Genomic DNA, 21273 nt, shown 5'->3' with positions numbered 1-21273 from the left:
GGTAACCCAGACGTATCATACCTAAAGCTAAAGCTACGTGCCAGATACTGAAAAAGTTGATCACAGCAGAATTAGAACTGCCATTCCAAAAAAGCAATGATGAAATACAAATTTCAAAAAGCCTCCTAAACTTTGATAAAAGCTCCTCTATGAAACTTGCCTTTCTATAGAAGTCTAGATTTTGGCTCAGTGTGCCAGAGAGATTATTCTATTTTATTAAACCAAGCTTTATTCAACAGTGCTTGGAGAGATTATAATCTATGAAGGAAAAAACAAAAGTCCTTACACAGCTGAAGGGAAGAGCATAAAAGGCTCCTTTGGCCATCAACAATGTGAGAAAAAACAGTAAAGTTGTGCTTTCCCAGGTTATTTTTTTCCATTGATCATGCAAGGATTCATCAGCCATTTCATCATAGGGGAAAGGCTGATGAATCTAAATTTATGAGTAAACGTTTGTTCTGGGAACAGATGAAATCAGCAATCCAGGGGACTCAGCAGGAGGGAGCAGGGACTTTAAGAAGGAAGACTCGAGGGAAAATCTCTCCGGTGAATCAGGGCACCACGCAGTGTATATCAGGAGTTGGCTCTTAACCTTCAGGCTGGCACTTCCTGCTGAACTTTGGGAAATCAGCCAGTATTGTAATTAACACTCCTCTCCCAACAATGTGTGCTTCTCTCAGGCAAGAAAGAGAATAAAGTCCTCATCTTTTTTGATGGTAAGATCACTGCAAATAATGTGAAGCTCTTCATTCTTTTCTGTAGGACTGAATATTTTAGGAAGTATGCATGATGACTGGACCATCATGGGCAAAGATTAGGGGTCAGAATCCACTATTTCACCCTCTAAGTGAAGGCTGCAAACCAGGGACTGAGCGAGGGTGGCCCCAGCTAAACCACTGTGGGAGGAGTGGTGGTGGCAGCATTGCCACAAACTGGGACTGCCATCTCTGCCTTCTTGGTTCTTCCCGGAGGCCTCATTTCTTCCACTTACAGGCTCTTGAGTCCACCAACATTTCTGTCTCCAAATCTAACTCTATCCTGTATGATTAGTAATTTTTATAACACGAAAATGCTATTTTACTGTTAGACCAAAATATGTAAGTTTCTCTGGCTGACTCCAAAATGAATACAATTGTGCTTCTTTTGTCAGAAAATTCCTTTATTCTGCATCACCAAAATATTCTTCATTTTAAAATCTGTTTCCCACTTCTGCCATTTCAACATTGACCAACGTATTCTTACCTATTTTTCAGGCCTTTGTAGAAACTTTGGTTCCTCTTTGATCCTCTGAATAGGTTTGTCCCCTCTGTCATGTGCCCTCATGACACCATCCGTTTCCTTTTCACCCACTCTTTGCTCTTGTAATACTGGTACTTTCTTTCCCCCACCAGCCTGCAAGCTATGTTGGCTCCAGGACAGTGTCTGATTTGCCACTGCATCCTCAGCAATGAGCAGGAAGCCTGGCACCTATTGGACTCTCAATAAATACTTAGGGAATGTTGCTAAATGAATAACTTCAGTTTCCCTTTAATGATTATTTTTAGCACTTTTAAGTTATAATTAACTTCACCCCTGGTACACCCACAACTTTATGCGAGCAGAGAACCATGCAGTGGGTAGTACCTGTTATCTGTAGAGCACTGTGCAGTTTCCAGAGCTCTCTTTTACCCTTATTTTATTTGCTTCTCACAATCACACTGTAAGGTAAGTAGGGTAGGCATTGCTCTCCTAAAGGCGTAAAGAAAGTAACACTCAGCCAGTTTTCCACTGCTGTAAGTGGTGGGCAAGGACTCGCTTCCAGGGCCAGGCTATTCCATGTCACCAGACTGTCCTGTGGTTAGTAAGCAACTGGGTCAGTATTTCCTTTTCCTCCCAATCATTTTCACCAAACCACTGGCACAGAGTTTAAATTGGGCCTAGAGACTATCAAGCCTAGAATTCCACTCTGTTAAATGTGGATTTCCCACCCCCATTCCCAAATATACCTTACCAAAGACAGTGTCACATTCTGACCTCCCACCAACACATGGCACCATAGAAAGGGCGCTTAACACAGTCTCTGTTGAGAACTCATACCAATTCTCCATCACAAAGTGAACTAAGAGACCTTCCTCCTTTGGAAGGTTCAGCAGGAGAGTCAGCAGAAGGGGACCTCTTTTAGAATGGCAGGACCATGGAAAGCCCTGGGTGGCTGAATTTCCATTGATCCATTCATCAGTGTAAATGTTGCCTTCCCCAGTCTTGTCACTTGGCCATGTCATGTTGTTATAAATGGACAAGTGGTTTGTTGAAATACAATATCTCATTGTTACCTTTTGGTTCCACTTCAACGAACATGCTAAAGAGACCCCAAGACAAGTGTCAGAGCCTCCCTAGGGTCCTTTACTGAAGCTGGGGTCCCGGCCCTGGGGCTGCTGGGGACTGTTATGGTCTTTGGGTGTTTGAGTCACTGTCACATCCTCCTTATGAAATTGTCTTGCCAAGTGCTCCTTTACCCAAGTTTGCTTGGTTAAAATTAATCAATGCCTCCAACCCCTTTCTGTCTCTACTGAAACTTTTCCAGATACTCTCTTCACTCTCCATGATGATTGTATTACCTGTAATTTCTCTATCATTTAAATATAGTAGGATTCTATGGCAACACAGGATTCACATATAGAGGCTATCTCATTACTGTTGTTTTGTATCCTTATTATGTAGGATTATCCAAAATATGCCTTGTTTTCAAAGTAGCTTATATTGCCTTTTTTACTTAAAGGGACTTGATTTGGTCTATAATTTGCTAGCAATTTCAAATGTAGATTAAATTAGAACAGTTTTGAATAATCACTAACATATTGATTACATTTAATGTCTCATACATATTTATAATTAGAACTCAGAGTTAAATGAAACCTGCTCCCTCCCAGAATTAGCCTAATATTCACTACTAAAGAACAGTCAAATAAAATGATTTGTCTCCTAGAATGACTGGATATGGAAAACTAAGTCTGAAGGAGAGCAACTTACAAACTTACCCAACCTTTGAAGATGATTATTACTCCTCATAGATGGTGGAAAATTAAATCAGGGGCTTTATAAGTGCAATGTAGCCATCGCCTTAGTTACTCTTCCCTTCTCCATTCTTGGGACGCACAAATTAACCAAATAATGTATATTCTTAATAGGGAAAGGAATGTTTCTCTGATAATGAAGGTCACATTTCTCTTGCATTCACAGTAATAAACGTCTGGTGGCCTTAGTGCCCATGCCCAGTGACCCTCCCTTCAATACCCGAAGAGCCTACACCAGCGAGGATGAAGCCTGGAAGTCGTATTTGGAGAATCCCCTGACGGCCGCCACCAAGGCGATGATGAGTATCAATGGGGACGAGGACAGTGCTGCCGCGCTGGGCCTGCTGTATGACTACTACAAGGTGATCCTGCAGCCCTGCCTCCCTCCCTGCCTGCGCCAGGGGCTCCCCTGCTGCTGGGAAGAGGGCAGAGAAACAATAGTAGTTCCACACTCGCTGTGAATTCAGCCTCCTGTTCTCACTGCCTCCCTGCTCTCCCACCTGTGCAGCACATATCACCACCCAGCCACAGGAAGTGCTCATGTTGGGAATTGTTTCTGCGTGCTCCGTTCACCTGCGTACCTATTACCTACATATAATCCCGCTTTGTGTTATTTTGCAAATACTTCCTTGCTGCTGTTTTCCCTTTACGATTTTTGTTGAATGAAGAACATCACATTGTGTGGCTGGACCATGATTTAGTCATTGCTTGGTTTTGGGGCATTTAGGTTGCTTTCAGATTTTCCATTTTATAAGAAACATTCCGGGTTTCTAGACTTTTGTAGTTTTAAAAGGAATATTCCAATAAATGCTTTTGTGGTGGACTGTTGCAGCAATTTCAAAACTGGATTTTGTTATAACCCTGTTTCCACTGTTTTGATGGGTTCTAAATATTAATTTGGAAAAACCCTTAAAACAAAATTAATGTGATTCACTTACATTATAAAATGCCTGCCATGCAGTCCTTTCAAAATAGGAGTATTTCAGGAAATCAAACAAGAAACAATAGTCTTACTCAACTAGAAAGGACTATTATCTGGTATGACCTGCTCCCTTAGAACCAGTGAAGGGTAAAAAATCAACAGGTATTTACTGAATGAGGAGATTTATTGCCTGCTTTAATTGTAAACACCATTGCCTTATGCTGGGAACTGGCACCAAAAGTGAGATTGGCTGTGCTCATTTTGCTGGTTGGGCACAGCAAACTCTTTTATTTTAAAATAAGAGCTGAATCCCTGCCTCCCCTTCTCCCTCCATCATTAGGAAGTGACCTAGGAGGAACAATTTTCCTATTCAGTAAGCTTCCATCTCTGCTTTCTATTGTCTTCCTGTTTCCTGCTGGTGTCTCTACTTTTGCAAGTTGTGTAGTTTTCTGTCTTTGCCCTAAAGCAGAGTTTTCATGCTTTCTAAAGTTCTCCCATCATTAAAACGACCCTGATATAATCACTTGGGTCATTGTAACTTCCTTTTGTAACTTTCATAACTGTATTAAACTAGTATGTTAGTTAATAGTTTTATAAGGCTTTGAGGAAATATGTTGATGTATTTTCAAGGAATATATTCTTTTTCTTTGTATTAATGAACAAAAGAGACATACCTCAAAACAAAAAATAATTAGTAATTTATGAAAGCAATGTATTTCCCATAGGTTCAGAGGATAATTATTAGTAACCATGGTACCTAGATTACTTCTCGCACATTTTTCATATTGAAGCGAAAGTTGAAATATTGATTTCTGTAAATATTTTGAGGTGCAGAGAAGGGAATTTACATAACATTCAATTTTTAGCCAAGTATATAACTCTATCTGTGGAATTAATATTTTCCAGGATTAATTTATTAAGGAAGTTTAAAATGAAATGTTTTAAATAAAATGTTTTTTGAGACTGCACTAGTGGAGTTACTAATAGACTTAGTACTAGGGTTACATGGCTCCTTTTATTTCACACAAACTTTACTATATTTTTGCTTGAAACACTTTAAACATTAAATAATTAGTCTTGTTTCCAAAAACACTGTCTAAATGATCATTTTAGGCCTTAGCCTTCTGATGATCACAGCTCATACATGCTGGTATTAAACAAAGTAAAGTCTACTTTGAAGATAGATCTTATTTCTGAAGTAAAATGTGAATGAAAAAAGATACTATTTTTTTTTTGTATAAATGTTGGGAAGTCAAATTATTGTAACAGTCTCTGCCACATAATCACTTAAATTTTATAGACTTTTGGAAAGTGCTAATTGGTTCTTTTTGTAAAGTACACCATTTTTCCTTACTCCTGAGGTTGAAGTGTACTGCTCCTCAGGGACTGTAGTGGGCTTTGTCAGAGAGAGGAATGCATGTGACACACAGTAGGCTCAAGAAATGGTGGTCCGGTCCTTGGACACTGCAAAGACATCTCTTGGTATAATACATTATACATTTCAAAGTCTTTTCACCTACATTTTAAGCTGTCACACAGGATCACTGCAGTGAAGCCCATCAAGTTTTAATATTTTATAGTTTAAGCAATTGAGATTTACTCAAAGTCAATTCTGTACATTTCCTAATACCCACTCTATTACACTATGTCTGTATTAGTCTGCTTGGGCTACCACACAGGAATACCACATAGTAGGGGGACTTACACAATAGAAATTTATTTTCTCACAGTTCTGGAAGCTGAAGTCCAAGATTAAGGTGCTGGTGAGACTGGTTTCTCATGCGGCCTCTCTTCGTGGCTGGCTTGCAGAAGGCTGCCTTCCTGCTGTGTCCTCGCATGGCCTCCTCTGTGTGTGTGTGTATTCCTGGTGTTTCTTCCTTTTCTTAGAAGCATATCAGTCCTACTGAATTAGGGTTCCACCCTTACAACCTCATTTAACCATAATTCCTCCCTAACTCCAAATATAGTCACATCTGGGATTAGGGCTCCAACATATGAACTTTGCAGGGAAATAATTCAGTCCATAATGCTGTCTACCATTAAAAATGCCCTTTTTTGAGCCTATTTAAAAATGGGTTCAAATTTTAAATATATACATTTGAGGCTTATTAAACAGTGTCTTTAAAAAAAAAAGCCCAATTGCTAAAATCTCATCATTTAGGGGCTCAGATATAAGCCCAGTTTTTATCCAGTTCGAGCTGCTTATCAATAGTAGCTCCAAAGTAAAGTTTGACCTTTTGGTGAATTTTGGGCATGACACAAAAAGTTGACAGATTCCATTAGTTATTTATTTTAGTTATTTATTTTTAAAAGTGGTTCGACTTACTTTATCTTTATTTTCCCCAAGGGAGATTTTGATTCCAGCTCTAGGATAATATACTTCCCTGGCCTGTTGGTTCTCATCTGTTTTGTTGACCAGGTACTACTGAAAACCAATTTGTTGGTTTGTTTATTTATACAGTCATCTATTTATCCATCCATCCATCTATCCGTCCATCCATCCATCTATCCATCCATCTATCCATCCTTCCATCCATCCATCCTTCTATCCAACAAATAATCACCAAGTTAGCTGTGACCTTCCAGCAATAGTGATAACTGTGGGGTGGATATCCAAAGACATAGGGGACCCAGTTTAAGACCTTCAAGAGGCCACAGCCCAGGTCAGACAATAGTCCAATAAACCTAGAATCACAATGTCTGGTGGTAAGTGCTGTGAAGGGAGAGTCCAGGCTTTCCAAAGGAAGCAATGCCTAGTCCACCTGAAGGCAGAGGGAAGTTTGTCAGGTAGACAGAGGAAGGGAAAAGCATTCCAGGCAAAGGGAATAGGAGATGGGAAAATGTGCGGTATCAAACTCCAGGATGCACTCAGTGAAACGCAAGTAGTCAGTCTCACTGAACTGTGCGGGGCAGCAGAGGAGGATGGGCAGTCAAGATTGGTCAGGAAGGCAGTGGCTTCCTCTGGAAGAGACCAGGCTGGTGGGCTGGGATTTATTCTCCCAAAAGGTGCACAGCCTTGCTTTTTACTAGATGAATAAGTGAATAAATGACAATAAATATTCATAAACTTTTAAAATGTTTTTTAAAAATCAGCTTTTCATTTTAAGCTTATATATATAAATTATAGAAAATTCAGGAGAGCTTAATCAGACTATCTGGCGTCATTGAGGAATTTTGAACACAGGCCTGATAAACTGGAGAAGTGATTGACACATATTGCAGCAGAGAGAGGTAGGTTATGGGCAGAGAATCCAGCGAGCAGTCCATTGCAATTGTCCACATGAAGAAATGATGGAGACCCGAGGTGAGACCTGGTGGTGGGCACTCTCTGAATCAGCATGTGTGAGGTTCACCCTGAGTCAGCCACCAAAATAGACACTAAGCAGAGACAAAACAGTATGCTCAGGAAATCATTAAGTATTAGTTTGAATAAAAGTTGTCAACCAACAGTGTGTGGATGTATGTGTTTATGTGTGTGCCTGTCTGTTGTGTGAATTAGAGGGATCCCATAACCAGAACCAGGGTGTCTAAGATGATTCCTGGACTAATCAAGGCAGGGAGCACAGGAGAAAGGTTTTAGGGAGAAAGACAGTTGTATGTTGAATTTGATTGCTGTAGGATGTCCAGGTAGGGATGTCTGATAGATAGTAATATAGCTGTCGACTCAAGAGAAGAGCCTGAGTTCAGAGGCCTTAGTCTCCCTAAAGAGGACAGTCTTTGGGAAGCCAAAGGCAAACAGCATTCATGTTTGTGGCCAGATGGGAGCAAACCCAAGGTTAATAACCACCTCTGTCATATCGTGCCAAGCAACGTAGCCTGCATAGTCTGCTTAGAGCTCCAACTGGTGCATTTTGGCAGCAGTAACATTCACTTCCCTGAGTCTTTGGGAGTTGCTAACATACCTTAATATCTGAAATCCCTATTTCTTTTACTTCTTTGGTTCTGCCATTTCCAGGACATTTTTGATTGATTCATTCTTTCAACGAGTATTTATTAAAGGCCTGCTACATTCCAGTACTTGAGACATAACCACGCATGAGGTGGACAGTCATGGAGATTATAAGCTAATCTTGCATATGGACGTTCAGATGGGACTCAAAGCATGCTCATAAGTTAGCCTGGAGAAGCACTGAAGTTTTAAATAAGAACATAATGGGACCTGACTTACATTTTTAAGATTACTGTGTATCTTCTTAATGGATCCAGAATGGATTTGCTGAAAGTAAGTGAAGGAGCAGAGAGACTAGTTAGGAGGCTGATGCAGCAGTCCAGGCAAGAGATGTTGGAGGCTGAGCCAGGAGGCAGGCATCCACAGGCAAGTGAATGAATTTAAGTCCCATGGGATTTAGCATAAATGTCTTCAAGGTCCATACTATAGCATATATCAGAATTTCATTCTTAAGGCTAAAAACATTCTGTTGTATGTGTATATCACTTTTGTTTATTCATTCATCTTTGATGGACATTTGGCTTGTTTACACCTTTTGGCTATTGTGAATAATGATGTGAGCATGAGTTTACTGGATATTGAAATTTTATGTTTATCTGTCATCTTTAGTTGATGACAGGATCCATGTTGTATTCATCTCATTTCTATCTAGCACTTAATAAAGCCTGGTACAGTGTAGATGCTCAACACTGACATGTGAATGAAGGACTTAAAATTTATTTACTTTTATTTGACAAATACTTACAAAATGCCAGACATTCTAAGTGTTTTTTAAAAAACGAATTCATTTAATTTTACTAAAATCCCTGTGAAACATAAGACTACCATTATACCTATTTTACAGATGAGGACAGTGAGGCAGAGTTTAGTCAGTGGTAGAGCTGAGATTCAAACCCAGTCAGGTGTTGGTCTTGACTTAGCCACCCTGCCTTGTTGCTTCTCTTGTCCAGCTGACTGCACTTGCACACATACTCAGGTGAGTGGAAACTGTAAAACTTGCTAGAGGAATCCAGAAGACGGTTGCTTTCAATAAAGGCTTTTTAAAATATCAAAATAGTAAAGGCTGCATTTTCAGGTGCAAAGGAGTTTGGCTAGAAGAAAGATCAGGAGATGTAGCAAAACAAACAAACAAACAAATCCAAACCTACTACTACCATGTTTGGCAACTATGACAGAGATGCATAAGTGAGCTGTGTTGCTGTAGGGTGATTAGATGATAGGAAATGAGCTTCCCTCCTTCGTTCCCTCCTTCCTTCCTTCCTTCCTACTTCCTTCCTTCCCTCCTTCCTTCCCTGCTTCCTTCCTTCACTTCTTCCTTCCTTCCCTCCCTCCTTTCTTCCTTCCTTCCTTCCTTCCCTCTCTCTCTCTTTTTTTTTTGGCTTAAAACAACAGAATTTTATTGTTACACAGTTCTGGAAGCTAGAAAATCTGAAATCAAAGTATCAGCAGGGTCATGCTCCCCCTGAAACCTGTAGGGGAGATTATTTTTTTGCCTTTCTACTGGCTTCAGGTGGTCTGTGGAAATCCATGGAGTTCCTTGGCTTCTAGCTCCAGCACTCCAGTCCCTGTCTCCACCGAAGTGGCGCTTCCCTTGTGTTTCTGTCTCTCTGTCTCTTCTCTTCTTATAAAGATGCCACTCATGTTGGATTAAGGGCCCACCCTATCTAATATGACCTCGTTTTAATTTAATTGATTATATCTGCAAGGGTTCTATTTCCAAATAAGGTCATATTCTAAGATACTCGGAGTTAGTACTTCATAGGTTGCCATGAAGACATTTTTTATTTTCATTTAGTCAATTTTATTAGTCTTTTTGGGGTTTTAAGTTATCCTTAGAAAGGCCCTCACTCTTCTGAGACTAAAAAACAAAAATTCTTCCGTGGTTTCTTCTAGAACACTATGGTTTCTTTTTTTATGAATAATTATTTGATCCATCTGAAATTTGACTGTACAGTATTTCAACATATGTCTTCATGGCCACACCTCTCATCCCCCATGCACAAAATAAACACAGAAAAGCAATAGACAAATAACAAAGTGGGGGAAAATTTTGTTACTTATAGTGCAAAGGGCCAATTTCACTGTAAGTCAATAAAGTAAAGATAAATCCAATAGAAAACTGACAAAAAATTGGGACAGCAACAGAATACAAATGGCTCTTAAACATAAGAAAAGATGCTCAGCTCACTCATATCAAGTAAAATGCAAGTTAAAACTATACCAAATGCCATTTTGTCATCTCTCAGAGTGCCAAAGATTAGGTAACCTGCTACTGACTAGAGCTTGGGAAACTTTCCGCCAGTAGGAGTGTGAATTGGTGCATCATTCATAGATAGCAATTTGCCAATATCTATGAAAATTAAAAATGAACATATCCTTTGAGTGAGTATTCTCACTTCTAGGAGAGAGATGCCCTGCCAGTACAGGAAGGAGAGAACATTTTTATCACTGGGGGTAGGAGTTGACACTAAGATGAGTCTGTGCAAAATAACCTTACTAAAATAATCCTTATCTTCCATTATTTTGCCCCATATAGTTCCTAGTCACTTTCACACCATTTACTGCCCCATAGGAGCCCAAACCTTTTCTTTTGTCTAGTCACTTCTCCACAATTTATCGCCTTTTATTAAGATGATATATAAACCCTCAAGTCTCACTGTTTCTTTGGGGTTTTCACTTCTTTTCTGTGAAGTGTCCCATGCTATGTAAGAATATTAAAATAGGACCACATTGATATGCTTTTCTCCAATTAATCTGTCTTTTGTCAGTGTAATTCACAGACCCTGATAACAATGCCTAAGAGAGTAGAGGAAAAGTCCTCTACGCTGGATCATATGGTAATTCTCAGTTTAATGTTTTGAGGAATTTTTATACTCTTTTCTACAGTGGCTGCACCATTTTACATTCCCACCAACAATGCACAAGCATTCAACTTCTGCACATCCTCACCAACATTGTTATTTTCTAATTTTTTGATAGTAGCCATGCTAATGGATGTATGGTATATCTCATTGTAGATCTGATTTGCATTTTCCTAATGATTAGTGCTATTGACCATCTTTTTTTGTGCTTATTCACTATTTATATACCTTCTTTGGAGAAATGTCCATTCAAGCCATTTGCTAACTTTTTAAATTGGGTTTTTTTATTGTTATTGTTGAGTTTTAGGAGTCCTTTATATATTCTGGGTAGCAATCCTTATCAGATTTTTGATTTGCAAATATTTTCTCCCATTCCATTGGTTGCCTTTTTATGCTATTGATAGTATCGTTTGATGCACAAGTTTTTCATTTTGATGAAGTCCAGCTTGCTTATTTTTTTCTTTTGTTGCCTATGCCTTTGGTGTCTTATCTAAGAAATCATTGCCAAATTTAATGTCATGAAATCAAATAGTACTTTTTCCATAATCTTTCAGGTAGTGTGTTGGCATTATGGTTGTGAAGACAATAGTAAAAGTGCATTAGAAGAAAAATTACGGAAGCAAGTCCACAAACTCTGTAGGGAGGGTGGTGAAAGGATGGCCGGGTATAGCAGATGCTTGTTCCCCACTAGATAGGGCAGCCCCTTGCCCAGTTTGCTGCCCTCCCTGCCAGCACCTGAAATCTCTCATCAGGGTGGAGGGTCAGTCCCTGTTCTTTAACAGAGTGCTTGTAAACTCAAGATGTTTTCTGTCTGCTCCAGGACACAGATTCCAGATTGAGCTTCCAGTCATGGTGCCCATTCCCCCTCATGCACTCCCAGGTGGGGCAAGCCTGGGAGGTCCTGGTCCAGGAGGAGTTGCTATGTCAGCAGGGCACAGGAGAATCGTGGTTGATGCGAACTTCCATTTATCATCACTCCTTTCTGTCTGACCACTGCCAGTGCCACTCAGACTGCTCACATTCAGCCATCTCCTGCCTGTAGAAAATTGACCCCCTTTTCCTGGGGAGCATTCCATTTCAGTTGCTTTGCTTACGCTGGTTTCTAGCTCTGCACGTAGTCACAGCTGCATCTACATAAATCTGACTGATGGTTGGTGATGTTTCCAGGTTCCTCGAGACAAGAGGTTGCTTTCTGTAAGCAAAGCAAGTGACAGCCAAGAAGACCAGGATAAAAGGTACGGTGTTGTGTAGAAGAATATGCCTGGCTCCCAAAATAACTCTTTTTCTATGTTTTTTTAAAACAATTGTATTAAGCCATAGTCTTTGTTCTTGAGGAAAGATGGGGTCAAGAAACTTAGTCTCCTCTCTCTCTCTTTTGGAGTCTGAAGCCAAACTGGACTTCTCAGTAGGGAGAGAAAACTGAGCTTTTTGGTTGTGCACTCAGAGGGTCATCAACAGGCTTTTCATAGACCCACTTCCAAGGGGGCTGCAAATCCTGAGTTAGAGGTGAAACACTGGCAGGGAGCTCACTGCTGAGGTGAACTTTCTGATCAATCCCATGGCTGCATGACTGCAATCAAGCCCTCGAGGGTGTGAGATGCTTGAAGATGGATTTGATGAGGGAAAAGACTCTGGGCTGCTCCTCAGACAAGGGAGGCAGCTGGCAGAGGGACCTGGATAGCAGCAGACACTGTGAGGGTGCCGGGGCGAGAAATGTCAGGAGATCATTGTTACACCCCTTTCCTGAAATCCTGCATTAAAACCAATTGCAAAACAAGACACATACAGATTAAAATGGAAAAGGAAAAAGAAATCTGTTTTATTTCTGATTTAGCCAAATAGAGATGGTGATTTTGAATCTGCAGTTTGCAATATTTCAGTCCTGACTTCAGTACATCTACTCCTCCAGTCCCAGGCAGGACTTCAGGCCTCCCTGAAGGGACAGGCCATTTGTGGTATGGCAGGGGTGACTGGAGTGTCCCCTCTGTGTGGCCAGGATGATCCAGACATAAAGGAAGCCAGAAAGGAAGAATCACCTTGCTCAGCTACTTCTCCCAAATTCACCAATCAAATTTCTCTCTCCCCTGCAGAGGAATGGGGAGAAACCATAGTGCTTTTTATTGGAGGTTCTTTCACATGTTATCATGAAGCCAGGAGAAATGAAATCCCTTCTAGCACATGTGTCAGGGTCTTACCTGGCCCTGAGAGCCTGCTTATGACATAATGATCTTGTTATGTGACTGGCAGCAGGGGCCACCCACCAACCAGCAGCCCTGGGCTGTGCCTCACCTTCCTCTATCAGTAACCATAGAAGGGTCAAGGGAAAGAACGGGTCTAAGATATGTGCTCTGACTCATAATAGGCAAAAGAGACCATTTTTTGTTAAAGAATCTTTTAAAACAACTTTAAAGAGTGACAGATGTTCATTGTATTTGAATGGTTATTTTTGTGATTTCAACAGAGCACTGTTAAAAAACTGGCAATGACGTGTAGACAAAACCACTTTGTATAGAATAATTATGACTTAGTAGACTTCTGGTTGAGTGTAATTTGGCAGGATATCATTTGATCTGCTGTGGATTCAGAAATTAAGGTGCCATGTGCTCTCATGATATCATTACAACTGTTTGTATACAGAAGTTGATACTTGGAAAAATAATGGAGTCTCAATGACATGATCCAGATTTTTTTTTAAAGTATATTTAATGCACCATTCTTAGCATTGCATTGCTTGTCTTAAAATATTTGGTTCAATTTTAAATTCTATTGCAGGTGAATCAGTTTCTTACAAAAATTCTTACTTTGTTCTAGTCATTCACTCTCTGGATGTCTTTCTGTTCTCTGGCATGATGTCTTTAGCTCCTAAAGCTAGTGCCATTCTACAGAGGCACAGTTTTCTAAAGGATGGTGCTGAATCTGTTAAGTAATAACGGTTTGACTAGATTGATGCAGCTCTATAGTTCACTTGTTTGTTTGTGTACAAGTATGCCCAAAATATTTTGATTTGTGTTTCTTGTTTAGAACCCATGTGTTTCACAGGAATTAAAGAACTAAGAAATTTGACCTGACATGAACTCTCACCATAGTGGAGTTGTCTAACTTTGAGTATTTTGGCAAGGACAATAAGTCCATGCTGTGCAAAGCCTAGAGGAATAGAAACTGGATACTCGCTTTGGTAGCTAATCCATGTAGACCAATCCTTCTATACCCAACTTGCAATGCATTCTCCTCAAGTACTAACAGTTAATTCTCCGGAGGTATCTGGGGTGAAATGACTTTAGGAAATCTGGTTTACAATTAAACGGGGACACCAGGGGCCTTTACTGTATTCATGATGTTTGTGATCCACCCAGGCTGGTTTTGTTATGGCAATAGATCTTTTGTTTTAATACTGACTTTATCATGGACTCCCTTCTTTGAGGAACATCTGTTAACATTCCATACAATGTTCTAAGCAATGGAGTTTAGGAACTGCTGATATCAATGGGTGGTCTTGGTTTTGGCATCATCCAGCTAACTGTACTCAGATTAATCTTAATTTCTGAATTTTCACTGTGTCTTATAAACAGGCTCATTGTATTGATATGGTCATGAAAGCCCATTGTTACTTAAAGCCAGAATCTTTGAGGACTTGCAATTTTATTCTTTAAAGGGTTCTTTTCTAGAATGGTTTCCACAGGTCTGTGACACACTTCAAGCAATTTAGATATTTTTTTGTTGGCTTTGTTCATGTGGAGCCATTCTTTCCTCATGCCTCACTTTGAAGTTTTATCTGAAAAAATCAAAGATAAAAATGCCAAGTCCTGCCTGAGCGTTAGGCAAGCTCAGGGGCTAGTGGACTTCCTTTACAGAGAGGAGCCAGCAGAGCTCAATTCTTGGAAGAACAGATTTTATTCAAATATTTCTCTCAATGAGAGATGCCAGTAAACTCCAGAAAGCACATGCTAATTTAAAAAAAGCAGACATTGGAGATGGAGCTTCCTGCAAAACATGTACTTTCTCTCCTATTGCTCAGAATAAGCCATAAGCAAGTGAGAGGAGGCTTCAAATGTTACTGATCACAGGGACTCTGCTAGTAAAATCATTTTGCTGTCAATAATGCTCTTCCATTAACAAGTTTCTCTTTGTTTCTGCTCTCTCCCAGAATTCTGTAGAATAAATGAAAGTATTTCATCTAGCCTGGCAAGAATTAATTTTCCAAATCCTCTCCTTTGTCTTGTGCCAGCCAGGAGATCTGAAAACTGAGAGAGATCTTGTTTTACATAAGCCCAGTTATACCACTTCCCTAAGCCCTGAAAGTAATTCAATGCTAAGGATATCAATGAGGTCATGTTATTTCTCAATTTCTCAGTTAATGATAAATTCTCGATATCTTATTTTTCCTGCAAGGAATTTAGCCCACAAAACAGAGAAAAATTGTCTCCCTCCCTTATTATTGTCCTGCCCTTGCCTTTTTAAAAACACCTATTTAAAAATGTTTTCTTTTGAAAGTTTTGACACCCAACCCGAAGTATAGAAGATAGTACAATGGCTTCTAAATGCCCCTCCCCATCCTCCAGGTACAGCAATGATAACTTTTGTGACACCTGCTTATGAATACCTTTTCTCTTCCCTTCTTTTTTTATGGCAATAGTATTTAAAGTAAGTTCTTGACATCATGTCGTTTCACCTCTACTTCTGATTTGTATCTCCAAACGAACAAGGACATTTTATTACATAATCTCAAAATCATTATCACACCTAACTGAATTAGCAATACTTCCTTAATATCACCTAACTCCTGGTCCACACTCAGTTGCCTCAGAAATCCCACTGCCTCATGAATGCCTCTTTGGTTTTTCAGATCAGGGTCCAAAGAAGATCTAATCATCATATTTGATTGTTGTGTCTTTTAAATCTCTTAATCTAGAACAAACCTCCTATCCTTCTTTCTTTTTTCATGCCTCTGACTTATTGAAGAAACCAGGTCAGTAAGTGTGCTACATTCTGATTTTGTATGACTGTTTCTTTTTGATGTAGTTTAAGTTAGTCTTCTAGCCTCCTGTATATCCTGAGAGCTGGAGGTTAAATATAAAGGCTTGCTTGGATTTAGGGTAATTTCCTTTTTTTTTTTTGGCAATTGCACTTCATATGTGGGCCTGATTGCCTGACACCAGAACACATACTTGTGTAATTGTCCTAATTCTAGTGATGCAAAGATCTATTGCATTCCATTGTAAAGTTTGCCATCAAATTTTCCCCTAATGGCATTAACACCCACTGATTATTGCCTGCTCAATTATTTTATTAGAAGTTGCAAAATGGTGATTTTTCTAATTCTGTCATGTTTGGGGTGTGTGTGTGTGTGTGTGTGTTTAAACACAGAAACTGTCTTGGCACCAGTGAAGCCCAGAGTAATTTGAGTGGAGGAGAAAACCGAGTGCAGGTCCTGAAGACTGTTCCAGTGAACCTTTCCCTAAATCAAGATCACCTGGAGAATTCAAAACGGGAACAGTACAGCACAAACGTCCCCGAGAGCCCGGCCATTGTCCCTGTGTCAGGAATCACGGTGGTGAAAGCTGAAGATTTCACACCGGTTTTCATGGCCCCACCTGTGCACTATTCCCGGGGAGATGGTGAGGAGCAGCGTGTGGTTATCTTTGAACAGCCTCAGTACGGCGTGCCCCCCATGGCCAGCCATAGCGCCTACCTCAAGGATGACCAGCGCAGCACTCCGGACAGCACGTACAGCGAGAGCTTCAAGGACGGAGCCCCAGAGGTGAGTCCCGGCCCTGTCAGTATCTGGAACCTAAACTCAGGTCCCCTACCTATTTGTTTTCTCTTTACAAGTGGGATAAATGAATTACATTTCAACTTTAGGACATTTAAAAAAATATGTTTGTATTTTTCTCTATAAACAGGTCTATGTGTACAGAGATATTTCTATTTTTCTTGACTCTTAGATAACAGACTCCTTTGTTTCTTTTAATCTTAAAACTAAATATTTATGAAGAACAGAGAGGTATTTTGTTGCGCAACTTCCTACTCTGTAAAGTTTTTACCTTCACCTCTTCTAGTTTTAGGACCTATTCTGATTGAATGCTCAAGAAGGAATTTGTATTGTCAGTAATCAAGTGTGTATATGTGTGTATACTTTATACTTTACAAACAGAGAATACATACTCTTCTCATGTGACCATAGAACTTACAGAAACAATGATCTTGGCTTGCTTGCTTGTTTTAAATTCACAAGTTTTAAATGCTCAGTTTGAAAATTTTGCTAATTGCATACAATTGTGTAAACAACATCAGAATCAATAGAAAGTTCCCCCACCCTGGAAGTTTCCTTGAGGCCCCCTGCGCTTGAAGCCCCGTCCTCTCTCTTGCACCTGGCAAGCAGTCAGCAGCCTTCTGTCCCTAGAGTTTGCTTTTTCGATAATTTCACAAGTGGAATGAAAGAGGATATAGTTTTCTATGTTGTCTTCTTTCACTTCACATAATATTTTTGAGATTCGTCTATTTTGTTGCTTGTATTGATAGTTTGTTGTTTAACATTGCTAAATACATAGTGTTCCATGATAAGCATAAATCACAATTTGTTTATCTATTCACCAGTTGTTGGACATTTGGTTGCTTCTGGTTTGGGGCTATTATGAATAATGTGCTATGAACATTCATACATATGTTTTAATGTGGACATATACTTTCCTTTCTCTTGGGTAAATACCCAGGACAAGAAATGCTGGGTCATGTGATAAATGCATGTGTAACTTTGTAAGATAGTACAGTGTTTTGAGGTGGTTGTACAATTTCATTCCTACTAGCAGTCTTTGAGGATTTCCATTGTCCACATTCTTGCCCAAACTTGTATCATCAGTCTTTTTCACCATAGCAATTCTAATGGATATGTGATGCTGTCTCAGTGTGCTTTGAATCTACCTTTCTCTGATGTTTAATGATGTTGAACATCATTTTATTTGCTTATTTGGCCATTCCTATGTCTTCTTTCGTGAAATGTCTGTTCAGATATTGTACCCAGTTTTTAAATTGGGTTATTTGTTTTCCTTTTATTAAGTTGTTAGAGTTCCTTAACTAATGTGAAGTCGGTTATATGTGTTACAGTCTGGTAGCCTTTTGCTTTTTAACTATGCCCTTCAAAGCATAGGAGTATTTAATTGTGATGAAGTCCTCTTGATCAATTTTTTCTTTTTTATGCTTTTGCTGTATACTGTTCAAGAAGTCTTAGCTTAACCCATCACCACAAAGATTTTCTCTTGTTTTTTTCCTAAACTTTTAATAGTTTTACCTCTTACATGCAGGTTTATGATCCATTTTGAGGTCTATGTGGCATAAGGGAAAGATTGAGGTCTGTTTTTTCCCCCCATTGTAATAGCCAGTCATTCCTGCACCACTGGTTGAAAAGACGATCTTGTCTCCATTTAATTGCCTTAGGATCTTTGTAGAACTGTTCTAATTGTGACTCACTTCTCCAATTTTTGACTCAGAATAGGTAATGCATTTTTGCATTAGTTCTGGTAAGCTTCTTCAACATTTAGGAGCAAAGCCTCTGCACTTGGGATGATGGTCATTGGCTTCCCATTTTCCAGCCCACCTGGGCCAATAGGAACAACGGCAGAAGGGGAAGACCTGTGGTTTCTGATTTCCTGAGGAGGAGTTAATGCCGTGGCAGCCTGGTACTTGTAGCCTGCTGCCCACTTAGTTGCCACTGGGACAAGATACCACTCCCTGGGGTTGAGATTGCATCCCTCAGTAATAGTATTAAAAATAATGAACATTGGATGAGCACTTACTACATGCTGGGCTCATTCTAAGTCATATATACTCATTTAATCCCCACAAAAATGCTGTGAAGTAGGAACTGTTACTGTCATCTCTATGTTTCAACGGTGGAGACTCAGGTATAGAGAGCCTAAGTATGCCCATGGTTTGTACTGCACCAAGTGGCAGAGATGTGGTAAAATATAATTCTCAGTAGTTCCATTGCTTAAGACAGTGGCTTACCCAGACTGTTTTTTAAAAAAGCTGAGGGTCCTTTATCTGTGGTCATTAGCTATTTCCTGTCTCTTGGATGCAGAGAAGAACAAGAGGGACTAGCTATCTGCAGCACTAGCAGGAACTAGGGAAGACCCTGTGCCTGAGCAGCCCTTCCCCTTGCAGCCACCCTGGCGTACCTGCCATGTTCCTTGGGACAGGGCAGGAGAAGAGTGAGATGGTATAGTCCCTGCCCTTAAAAGGTTACCATACTCCTAGAGTTCTGGGGCTTTATAATCAAATTTGCAATGTCTTTGTCATAAAAGTATTGTCCTGAAGTTAACTTCCTTAGCTTCTTGTGCCATGTTGTTTAAAATACTTAACAAACTTTTTTTTTTAACTGAGCAAGGGATCTTGCAGGGTTTTTGGTATCATTGCATATTTGATTTGTCCCCAAGCAGTCAGGATGCTTCAGAAGGAAAAGGGAGTCACTCCATGTGGGAATGTCAGGAACTCACTTCTTTCACTGAAGGGTTGACACTGATGTTTTTCTCACGTGGTGTAGAAATACTCCCTTAGTCACAGAAGAGTCCATGGATGTGGTCCAATATCAACGGAACCATCCTGCTATTGGGGGATGTGTTATCAGTTGTGTTTGTGTTGTAGATAAAGAGGCTTGTGAAAGGAAGCTATTGTATTTTGGGTTTTAGTTTGAAGAGGATGAGAAAAAAATTTACCAGAAACTGAATGCGAAGATTATTCCTACTAAATTTGGTTTAGCTGCTCTCCAAGTCTTAGAAATCAATGTTAAATTTGCATATTGTATTTCAATCTGATGTAAATTAAATGGAATGACTTATTATGATCGGTAGCTGGGCATTACCAACTGGTTATAAAATAAGGTGAACTTACCAAGTGAATTTCACTAAGGAAAATTTGTCTAACATTTGGTACTTTTTAAAGGCAAACTATCAAAATGTTGAAGAGCCTTGTTGAATTAGCAAGTTTCATTTACTATTAGAGACTGATCTTTTGTGTATGTGTGTGTGGTTTATGTAGTGGTGTCAAAGAAGGAAGCAATTTGTTTCAACTCAGGATGAAACTTTTTTTAAAGACAGTGGCAGCATTAAACATTCTTTAATGGATTGATTTTAGCTAATTTTGTTTATATTTTACTGTATGTTCTCTTTGTAATAATATTTGTTAAGTATTTGTTCATTTATATGGGTGTTATGCAGTGTGCTGAATGGAGGAGTAGAAGACAAGAGGCATGCCTTGATTTCTATTCTCTGGAAGCTTACTATCTGTTTATATCTGCAAGAAGAAATAACAATAGATGTCCTTTATTGAGCCCCAGGCACTGTGGCTCACACATTTTATTTCTAATACTTACTAAAATTGTGCAAAGAAGATGTTACTTTTTCCCATTTTATAGGTAAAAAAGACAGAAATTCAGAGAGGTTAAGAAATTTGTCAAAGGTCACACAGCTAATAAACAGTGAGTATAGTTGGTAAATACAAATCAGAGTGGTATTAAATCTAAAATGTTTTAGAAAACACATAAAACTGAAGAGATAGAAGAGTTTTTAACAGAAAAATTATATATATATATATATAAAATATACTGCATATATATTATATTTATATATATGTTGTAATCGAAGGATGAATTTGCCTATTCTATACTACAATTTTGTGTAAGTCAGTTAACAGTAGTCTAGCTACTGGAATAAAGGAATACCAAGATTTAGGAATTGAGTATACTAACAGTGTATTTCTTGCTTATAATAATCCTGGTACATATTTGTAGACCTCTATTCCAGTTAGTCACTCAGGAATCCAGTCCCTCCATCTATGGCCTTCCATCTCAATATGTGACTTCTGGAGACACTCCAGCTGGAAAAGAGAGATCTTGAAGATTGTACACTGACTTGTAAATACTTTTACCTGAAAGTGACACATACCATTCCTGTTTAGCTAGAACTAGCCACATGGTCCTAATTGTAAGAGGATTGGGAAGTTTAGTCCTCTCATGTGCTCAGGAATGAGAACTGTTTATGAATGAGCACCAGGTATCTCTACCATGCATTTCATAACTCAATCCCTGGTATATTATTTGTCAAATTAATATAGAGTGCAGAGAATCCTGAAAAGAAAGCAAAGAATGATTATTTGTCATGCCCAATAGACATATAATGATTAGTTCATTGATTTTATACTCACCTATAGACTGATTTTGTAAGTTATCCTGGATCTAAACCTTGTCCAGCATGATTAATTTTAACTGGGAGTCCATTCCCTTCTTCCCCCAAGTTTAAAGGATAAAATATTTAAAATGATCCAAATATTAAGTTCAAACATGGCTTCCCTCGTGATTAATGAACTCAATTTTATTATGCTTATTTTAAACACATGATATCATGCATATGGTACCACCAAACTTCTATTATTTTATTACATCAAGCAAAATTTTGCACAGTCCTTAGCACGCACATTTTATACTTTAGGAAGATTTAG

The 21273-nt window shown here is 39.2% G+C and overlaps 1 protein-coding gene across 5 annotated transcripts in view; it reads left to right on the top strand.

Annotated features, from left to right (window-relative positions):
- Positions 1-21273, top strand: part of GRHL2 (grainyhead like transcription factor 2) — a 138235-nt gene that overhangs the window by 30666 nt on the left and 86296 nt on the right. For all 5 annotated transcript variants that reach the window (XM_057497857.1, XM_057497856.1, XM_036876349.2 and 2 more), the window contains 3 exons: positions 3220-3415; positions 11953-12020; positions 16150-16543. In XM_057497857.1, coding sequence (XP_057353840.1) covers positions 3220-3415; positions 11953-12020; positions 16150-16543 — 658 coding nt within the window. The remainder of the gene's footprint in view (positions 1-3219; positions 3416-11952; positions 12021-16149; positions 16544-21273) is intronic.

The sequence above is a fragment of the Manis pentadactyla genome, chromosome 3, assembly GCF_030020395.1.
Source record: "Manis pentadactyla isolate mManPen7 chromosome 3, mManPen7.hap1, whole genome shotgun sequence".
Taxonomy (NCBI): domain Eukaryota; kingdom Metazoa; phylum Chordata; class Mammalia; order Pholidota; family Manidae; genus Manis; species Manis pentadactyla.
Note: the sequence above shows the minus strand (reverse complement) of the source record. Positions and strands in the feature narration are given on the sequence as shown.